Source organism: Bombus impatiens, unplaced genomic scaffold, assembly GCF_000188095.3.
Source record: "Bombus impatiens unplaced genomic scaffold, BIMP_2.2 scf_0098, whole genome shotgun sequence".
Classification (NCBI taxonomy): domain Eukaryota; kingdom Metazoa; phylum Arthropoda; class Insecta; order Hymenoptera; family Apidae; genus Bombus; species Bombus impatiens.
The window spans coordinates 377,794-388,489 of record NT_176517.1 but is presented as its reverse complement, the minus strand read 5'-3'; the positions used below and the strand labels follow the sequence as shown (position 1 = coordinate 388,489).

The 10,696-nt window shown below is 33.9% G+C and overlaps 1 protein-coding gene across 1 annotated transcript; it reads right to left on the bottom strand.

Moving 5' to 3' along the window:
• Positions 1-9: 9 nt before the first annotated feature.
• Positions 10-5,546, bottom strand: LOC100747001. The gene is made up of 3 exons (XM_003486068.4): positions 4,958-5,546; positions 3,554-3,732; positions 10-2,661 (listed from the first exon to the last, which is right to left on the bottom strand). Exons 1-3 carry the CDS (start codon positions 5,036-5,038, stop codon positions 2,517-2,519), a joined length of 405 nt encoding a protein of 134 aa, XP_003486116.1. The 5' UTR covers positions 5,039-5,546; the 3' UTR covers positions 10-2,516.
• Between the last annotated feature and the right edge of the window lie 5,150 nt (positions 5,547-10,696).

Sequence of the window (10,696 nt, the reverse complement as noted above, 5' to 3'; positions counted from 1 at the left end):
ATTTCCAGCAACATTACTTATTTTTATTAAAAATGATAACATTGGTAATCGTCGTACAACTATAGATAATTTACTCTTCCTGTGTATTAAATATTAAGTGAAATACTGCATACGAATACATTGTCTGTATTATTTTCTACACGTTTTCTTGAAACAGTAAGGGTATTCGAAATTATTAATTCATCCAAATAATTTTTATGTATTTTCTGTATCAAGAAAACCAACATTTTCTAGATGAATTGGGCGTTACATATAAAGGATCAAATTATCTAATTTTTCAACAAACTTACAATACGATTGATATTGCAAACGTGTAGACAAATTGTTCTATATAATTATTTTTCTATTTTATCCTTTCATGTATATCTATTTCGACACAATTGAAAACAAGAAACAAGATGATCTATCATCATCTCGGCTTTATTTTATCTCGATAATAATATTCGAGATTGTTGCAAAGCAATCACAAGACGGTGTAATATATCTATGAAATGTAAAAAGTCGATCGGATGGAAAATAATTGAAGTAAGAATCTCTTTGGTTTTTAAGTAAAAACTCGAATATGACGTTTATAATAATCGAACGATATAATTATAGTCGATGCAAGAAACATAACGAGATCGTAACCTAAACTGTTGCATTTCTTTCATCAACTATATGTTACTATTGCACGTTATAAATAGTCGATAATGATATACAAAAAAGATTCGAAGTAATTTTTCCCTTTAAGTACAAAATTGTGGATTGTTCCTTATCGAAATACTGTAACCTATCCTTGCTAATTTTACACCACCTTGAGTACTTCTAAGGTGTTCATTAACTTAAAAATAATTACATTATTCATTGTTAATGGCCAATGAGGTTCGGTAAAAAATAAATTCGTTCTTATTCGTAACTGGTATTTTGAAATTCGAATAGAAATCAGTACATCGAATCGCCGAGATTTGTATTCGATTAAAAAAATCGATTCTCGACAACTTCATGGTTACCGATGAAAATATTAAAGTTTCGTATTCGTTTTATTCTTTTATGGATCAAATTATGATAAATGAAAGATATGTTTTCATAATAACCATGAGTACTGGATGACGTAAATAAATACAATTTTACAAAAAGTAGACAAAGACGAGGCTTCCGAATATTTCAAAATTTCAAATAAAAGTTTGCTTACTTCTGGTAAGCATCGTAGCTTAAGAATAAAATTACGAATACGAAGTTTGGATCTTATTAAAGTTTGATACAAACTTGAATCTTCTCAGACCCGATCTTATCCATTTTTCAAAAAATTAAGTAGCTTTTTTACAAATCAGATATTTTTGTATAGATTATTAAAATTCATCGTTAATAACTTATTTCCATAAGATCAATCAGGTCTGAAAGGATTTCATTACGTACTTTCTATTATTTTATGCCAAGAAAGTATAATGAAACTTATTATTAAAAATCATAAAATATTGATGTATGTTAATTATCGCTTGATTACCTTATGATGAATTTTCTATATGAGTAATTTGAAGAAAAACTGCGATTAACTTACGGCTTTGTGTTCCGTGCGTCTTGTCTATTTCGAAGGATAGCAGTTTAATTTCCCCCTTTGTTATTTGTTTTACATCAGAATTACACAACACTTCTATATTCATCATTTTTGTTTTAAAGATTTGTAACGAAATTCAAATTTACAGTGTAGTAGAAGCTAAATGAGTTTGAAAATGGCGTTATTGCGAGAGATCTTGCTTATAGCGACGCGGAATATGCGCGCGCAGTCTACGGTTCACAAGCGACGTTGGTGCGTCGTTCGAAGATTTGTTCCGTGTAATTAAGGTAAAATTACTAATTTTTAACAACGTTTCTTGCGAGAATCATCAAAATCTCGTAAATGATCATCTTAGGGAAACTTGTGCATAAAAATATCTTATAAACGTGTTAGTTTATAATTAAAATGTTATTTTATACTGAAAGTCTATTCTAACATTCACGCGCCGGTAAACCGATATTCCGTTTACTACATCTAAACAAACTTATCCGATTTTTATGTTATTTATCTATAAATACTACAAATTCGTTAGAAATCTTCAAATTAGACCGATACGGTTATGTCGATTTATGTTTTGAGATTGAAGAATTGTTGAATAACTCCTTATCCTAGTTTGTCGGTAATTTCGATTATCGAAATAATATCGCGGCCATATTTAATTTCAAATATCGAACCGGTATTTGATTTTCTTCCCGCTGTATCTTATACACAAGTGTCGTCTCGTTAGACAGCAAAATGCCGATTTTTGACGTATAGAATTATTTGACGCGAATATATTGTGACAGCGTGACGTTTTCTTTTGTAGATTTACGTATCCGTATGTAGTCCGTATGTAGTATTTAATTTGAGTGTCGAATATTCCTTGGAGGAGAGAACGGAGAATCGCTTCGTTCGATGGTGACACAGTGACCAGGACGGTGACAACACCATAACAACGGTTGTTCGAAAAGGCGTTTGTCATTCAGGTATGTCTGCATCTTTCTTAACTAAGATAATCCATATCTTCAGACGTTTCGCCTTCAATATCGTCCGATGTCGTATTTTGACGACAGTGATATACGTACGCACTCATGGATACGTTTTCGCCTGTACGCACACACCTGTACGTGTCGTCAGGACACTTACATCTAACAAAAGAACAAAAAATATTTTTATATTGAGATACTCAAATAATATAATTCATTTATTTTGAAGTTTTTGTAATTATAAAACTTTTTCTATGAAATATTTTTAATATTCTTTTTCGTATATTTATTCAATTTTAATTGAATTAAAATAAATTTAATGAAATTAAATAAAATTAAAGTAAATTTGTAACTGTAAAGTTTTGTTTATAAAATATTTTTAGTAACATTTTTATAATTATTAAATCTTTGTTGGATCGTTATTAATTTTATTTCGATAATTATTAAATAGCGTAAATGAACAGTTTATGAGAGTAGTAATACTGAATTTTGTAACGTTTCATGAATGGTAAGAGTGCCCAATTACATACTTATAATTTGCATCTGAATTAATTGGAATAATAACTTTATGTGAAACGTCGATTACTCGTACAATAATAAAACTGCGAACGAGATTAAGCATTCATTGTGCACTGTTGATAGATGATAAGAATGTTTGTTACTACTTTTTATCTTGCAGGGTTATTACATATTAGCATAGTTCATTCATAAAGACCCATTTTGAATACATTTCGCTAATTCATGAGTAATAATATACATCGAATATTAATCGTTCGATTTTCCGTAATTAAGTTGCTGCTTGTTTACGCTTTATAAATATTTCACGAATATGTTAATATATTAAATAAACAGTTATATGAATAATTAAACGAACGAATATATTAATGGAAATTATACAATACAATAAGACGATTCTTATATAATCGTACGTAATGATAGAAGAAATTATCGAAGGGAAAAAAATTGCGATGTACAATTTTCGTAAAAATGTTTACTTGATAATTACGATATCAGTAATTATCTTGAGCATCATGCGTGTATAATTTTAACTTACGTATTCGGCATGAAAATCGTGCCTCGCCGAGTGACAGGATTGTATGTATTCCATCCGCAGGGTGTATCGTAACAATTCCGTTTCGGACGGTCGTCATTTCCGCTCTCGGTTGCTCTCTGTGTTCTTAGGTTATCGGGGTGCATTTCATGGACAATCCTGCGCAACTGTTCAGCGAATTCCTGCAAAATAATAACACATCAAATGTTACAAACTCCAGGTTTTCTCGCACAAAATTTACGACAAATGTAGTAGAAATAATTGAAAAATTATTAATTCTATAAATTCGAATTTTAGAAAATTGTACGGTATCTAAAAAATCATGTATACTGTATACTACATGTAAGGAAAATACACGCGGAAAGTTTTTAAATCTTCCATAGAATAATTTTAATATAGATTGATTTAAAATTACGGTTTACTTTTATACTTTCTTGTATATAATTTATATTAATAAATATATTGGAAATAATTGTACTAATAATAACTGTAAATATAATACATTATATAATAGAATAATAATAACAATAATAATTATGAATGTATTATATAAAAGCAACATAAGAAATACTGTAATCTATGGTAGATCAGAGTTTGTAGATCAACTTGGAGTAGTTCACGATTATTTATAAGAAATACGTAAAAAGATAGCGAAATTGTTTTGCGATTATCTTTTACGCGTTACGCATGAAATTATCGGCGCAGTAGGGGTCAATGCTATCGATTTCATTTTAAAAAGAAAAACGTTGGAGTTGAGTCTTATACGCATCGCTTTATCATGCATTTAACGAAATACAATTACAATCTTACGATAATGTTCACACTTACGATTTACCTGTCCAAAAATGAAAAATTATCGGTAGTGCCATTAAATTTACTATTCAACAGTTTTCAATAACGTTATGTGTGATCCTTTTTCGTTTTCGAATCAATATTCAACTTGACAAATTTTGAAAATATTTCTTTCGATATTGAAAGATGGTACTTTTTTATTTCAAGAATTATTTCATTGCAAATCATTTAAATTGAAATTAATTAGGATTAAATTACAACGCCATTGTCTTCGTTTTAGCTAGTTATTAAGACGCGTTCTTTTATTCATAAGCTTTCATTAAAGATCATAACTACATTAAAAGGAAATAGTTTCGAATATGTTGCTATTTAGCTTTTCTGATAATTATTCATTCAAATCTAGCACGTGTGAATTCACTTCGAATCTTGATAGCAGGTGTTCGAGTATCGGAAATTGGTAAAATTTCTCCAGTGCAGTAGAAAATTCCATGCACAGACCGAGAAGCAAAATGATCAATGATCAGAGTTCTCAGCATTTTCTATCTACTCCCTTGATCATCGATTTTCATTCCAACAGACCCGCTTATTAAAATATCATATACGTATATATCTTACCTCCGATCTGACTGCAGCACTATTGGAATAGTTGACGGTATACAGGACCGCCAGCAGAATCACTAAGAGTGCTAGTTTCATCCTGTCGTGTAGACGAATTCTTCGAAATGTTGCAAAAGAGAAGATGCGAAGGCTGTCGCCTGTCTGTCGAAACGATGATGAACAGAAACGAGACGATTCCTCCTTGAAGAAAGCTTCCTCTCTATTGATTTATTCTCTTCGTTTTTCCAGGTGCAAATTTACAGAAGCTCTAATTATTTTCAATTCGAAAATAATTTGGACTAGCTGCAACGATGTTCGATAAATCTCTCGAGGCGGGATGGTCCCGCGCACTGACCCTGACCAGAACCTAGGCAGCAAAGGATCTCGGCTCTGGTAGCTCAAGGAACGCTTCGTGTCCTCGTCGAAGCGACTTTAATTCGGTTTACCTAAGCGTTGTCTGCCTAGTGGATTCAAACAAATGCACGCGTGCTATCTCGCAGTTCGTTGTTGAATGATATTTTCCACGGTATTAACAATCCGTATACCACGATACTTCCGACTTTATACATAGACTGACGCCTCGTATAGAATGAAGAGACTTGCGAGATGCCGCGGGTTTATATAGGCTGAGCTAGTAGCTGGCGGAGCGCGGGTGGGGACATCTGCGTTTCTTCTGTTTCGTTGGTCGATTCGAAGATCGTTCATGGGGTTAATTTCGAACTACCAGTTGATAAAATTCGAGGAAAAAAAGTACGCGATGTTTGTCTTTGGTGTTTGGACATGTTTCGGTGGGATTGATTATCGTCGAAGGTTATTCGTTCATTGGTACAGTTTGCAAGTCTGTGAGTTTACGGTTTTCGGAGGATGAAATTAGCAGCATGATATATCTCGTGGTCTTGAAGAATTTTTGTAATTTGTATTTTCTAACTTTTGATGAATCGAACGAATGCCTTAGTCTTCGTTTTTTGGAGATTACAAATAATAGTTTGTTAATATATAGGTGTAATTAGGAACGCGACATTTCTGTCATTTCATGGAACTTTTGTTATTTATATCCTGGACTGTTTGTGAAATTAAAAGTGTATTTTATTCCTCGTTCTTTGGAGATCAAAAATGGCGATGTTTGGAGAAACATGAACTAGGAGCGCAATGTTTTCTTTTACTCTTTTGTATTTTTAGAGAATATTTTTATTTATATCTTCGAATGTTTGGTAAATTGTATGACACGCTTCTTCCACACTTTGGAAATCATCCCGTGATCGAATCACAAAGTTTGATCATTGATAGTTCGAAGCTTTATAGATCTGCAATTAGGAGAATATTTTTCGTAGTTTTGTTCTGAATAGATGGAACATGTATTTTCATGAAAATCGTGTATTTTCGTCATTATCAAGTAAACAGCTCTTGTATGCCTTGTATGACTATGTTGCATTACATATTGATCGCTGTATTGTTACGCATGTGGAATTATCGACTTATATTTACCGAACGTTACAATGGTTTAATCAGTGATTGAATGCTGCAAAAATATTTGCTTCTTCTTAGATTTCCAATATCGTTCGACTTGTATTATTTTCATGAAACCTATACTCGTCGATTCTAGAAAATTATATCATAAGACAAATTTTAATGTTTAATTATTTTCAGTCTGTCTCGTATAACGTAAACAATTTTTTCATTTTAGAATCAGTTTTGTATTTGACCTTTATAGTGTCATAATTATTCTAAAGAAAAATTAATATTTTTTGGATTTTTCATTTAGATTTTGATCGAAAAAATTAAAAAATTTAGAAATTTGAAGAATTGCTAGCTTAAACTTCATTGAATTAAATGAAAGTTATACATCGGTATTATTCCAACGTGTTTTCCAACGTATATTTCCGTCAATCACTCCCTGCAAAGCATTAGTCAAACACTGATTGCAAGCCAGAAAAATGATGACGTCGGTAGAGCATTTGTGTGCTCGTAAAGGAAAGATCAAGCGTACCGAGTTACCGGATCGAATTTAGAGAAATGAAACAGTCGTAACAATTCTATTAAAATCGTTATTCGTGACTGTTTCAGATCAAGTAACCTCGATCCTTTTTCAAAGTTCAATGTCATTGACCTAGGAAGATCTCTCTATCAGAAACAATATACATGTAGCGAGTTGATAGAATATATTTTCCCTCGCATACAGATATATTCATTCTAAAAAATTTTACGCGATAAATTTCATTCTTTCGCGTTATTGCGAAGAGATACAGAAATTCTTGTCAAAATTTCGTGACTAATCGAACTCTACTTTTACGTCAGGGCTTAGAAGCGTATTAAAATAAAAATTCTCATAATACTTCAACTTGGATTAAAATTAATTCCAAAATATAAATATCGTGTGCGACAACACTGTACAAAAAAAATCGAAACTATTCAAACTCGTACATGCTAGTAATTTATTAAGATTTATTTTTTATTTATATACCATAATATTCTCTTTTTCTTAATTAACCTTCTTCGATACAAGCACAATCACCTTTGATAGTTAATTCAGCGGTTAAAAATCACCGCAGTAAAACTGCTTTGAGCCTGTTTCGTTTAATTTTACGGTGACTCGATCGACCCAGGTCGATCTCTGTGTTCGATCTACGGAACATATTGATCGAACCATGTCGATCGATGATAACGTTCGTTGTTTATTCGGCGTCGAGTGTGTTGAGGCTTCGCCCACGGACATTTTAGTTCGACGACAGATAAACGCACGTGAGTCAGAAGTACAGAGGCTTGACGGGGGCTTGTCAGCATCTCGACCAATGGCACACGGCTTTCAACGTGACGTCTGGTCGCATCATACGCGGAGGACACGATCTATCGAGTCTCATTGACTTGCTCCGATCGCACCGTCGATTTCGCATCGGCCATCGAACGTCAACCGGAGCAAACGAATCTCGTGTTTCCTCCACGGGATTCCGGTATCAATGAGACGCGCGCAAGCAACAGTGACATTATTGAATGAACCGATTCTCTTGCTCATCCAACATTGCCATTCGTTTTACGTACATTTTCAGGATTTTCTTATGATATGCTTTAGTAGCGAACCACGAGCTTACTGTCCTCCCTGTTTCGTATCTTCTCTATCTTGTACTTTGAGAAACTTTCTATTAGATATGGATTGGGATGGCTTTTATCGGATACATTCCTTAGTTATCACGATGTACTTCAAGACTTCAAGTATCATTCTGAGTCAATAAAATAAAGCAAAATGCAAGGAAAATGTCTTTTTCTTATTATATATATTACAATTTTTTGTACGTTCATAATCTATGATTGTTAAGTCTCAACATTTACAAGTGGTAAAAGATAAGAAATTCGTAAGAAACATGATACAACATACATGAGTTGGTCAATTTTACTGGTACTAGAAGCGATCAAAATAAATTAATTCGTAATTTCCCACAAGAATTTTCTCCGATTGTTTGTAAAATATAAAAATAAAAACATTGATATTATCGGTATAAGTTTTATATTTTTCTCACGATCTGAATTCTGTAGATCATGAAATCATGTTCATTCGTTGAACTTGACTTTATTAAGATATGTTTTTTCATCGCTCATCTATGATTGCTCCTAAATTTTAAACGTTGTGTACTTTAAAGCGTTCATCGGAGAAACAGAAACACGCGTTTCCATAAAAAACGGAGTAGAAACGACATTCACAGATAGGAAATCCCAACGTTCACACGTGCTGGAGGAAAACCGCGAGGCCGGCGTTGATATACGATGCAACCGCGCCTGTCTCTACTTCTTTCGGTAGTCTCTCTATGTCAACTTGCAGGTTGCATCACCGGCGTAACGTAAGCGCTAAGAAATTCGGTGAGCGCATATTTTTACGCGCGTGAAACTGCGCTTCGTGTACCGAGATATCGAATTTCGTGAATTTCGCAATGATTACATGCTTCCACAAAATGTGGAATACGATTTGCGCGCGTGGATGTTGCCACTACACTGGTAGAAAACGCCTTGATTCAATTTCATGCTCTTATTCTTCGAATCTAAAGGGACAGCCAATCGTTTAAGTACCAGAGCGATACTGAATTGCTGTTGTCTGTGTGCCTTGTCAGACAAGTGAAAAGTATATTTTAGAGATCTATACTCTTCTATCCTGTTAAGAGGGCAAAAAGAGATTAAGATTCTTCAGATGTAAATTGTTTTAACTTGACGAGCACGAAAGATAGAGGCTATAGAGACTAGATATAGCGACTATTTTATCTTCTTAAGAATCGGTGCAGACGAGCAGTTTGCGGCAGCGTTACCGTCGCGGTAATTTACCGCTGTGCTTTAGAATAGCATAGATTTAACGAAGCAGTTCACACGTTACGAAGCGGCGGCAAATTGCAGCGGCAGTGACGCTGCCGCAAAGTGCTCGTCTGCACCGTGTTCGAGCGAGAAGGTTAAAAATCTTTAGATCTCGATTGTTTTAACTCGACGAGCAGAAAACATAAAGGTTAGCATAGCGACTGCATATAGAGACTGTTTTATCTTCCTAAATAGAGAAAGAAGATTAAGAATTTTTGAATCTCAATTGCTTTAACTTGATAACATGAGACATAACATATATTTCTTTCTTCTAATGGACGATATTACGATATAGATGCGTTTACCATATGTTCGTTTTATCGACACTTTATTAAATTATTGAATTATTATTTTATTAAACTATAAATTTGAAATATGTACGTGTACATTTCGTATCACGAAATCGACCTGAGATACGAACGATTCAATTTTAATATTTATTATCGTAGTTCGTAAAAGAGCGCTATATCTAACATTTTATATATCGTCGTATCGTAAAACGTTGCTCCTCGCTCAGCGAACACAGAGAAAATTGTATTATCCGTGCGACGGATATATCATGCGACGAAGTATAGTATTACTCGAACCCTTTCAATTTTCCATGAAAAATGTTTCTCATTAATTCATACGAGATCCACTAGACAGGATAATCGTTCGTAATCTCTTTCGTCATTTTCGAAAGCTCGTTATCGCTGACTTGAAAAATCTATCCGAGCAGTGGCATTGAATTATCGACAAGGCCGCCGGTTCGCGTGCTAATGATTTATACTTGATTCGTAATCGTTTTGGCCGGCCTTGGTAATACAATCGGCTGACAGCGTTTTCAGCTGGCTATTCGGCCGAAATAGTTACGTGCGCGTCTTCGGCATGTCACATGCTACGATCGTTTCAGCAAAACTTTCCACGGGACACCGTAACAAGACACACTAGAAAGGTCCCTGACGAATGCCGAAATGCTTTTGCGGCTCAAATAACGTCGCGTCATGTCACTGCGTTGCATGCGCGTGAGCTAATTAACGTCGTTTCGTCACGTTTTGAGCCCTTGTGTACCGCATCGAACTGTCAAAATCCTTGTCTCGAATCATGACGTTTCTTGCGACGAATTAGTTAGGATGATCTAATGGTTTAGTGGTTGCTTCTCATCCTGCTGATGTGAAACATTCTTCCACGCTTTTAAGCGTAAGTCGCGCTTTATTATGAAAAAATTCACGATATTTTTTAAATCATGAAAATACGTCCAAGTAGAAGATAAATTTGTAACTCGGTTAATTATGAAACTGGTAAACAGACTGCGGATATTAGACGCGAATTCATATTTTCACGAATATATTTAAAAGAGCGGAATCTAAATGGAAAGTTGTTTTACTTATTAAATATTGTAAGGAGTACGTTTTATATATTTTTGCGTATTCCATGCATTGTTGC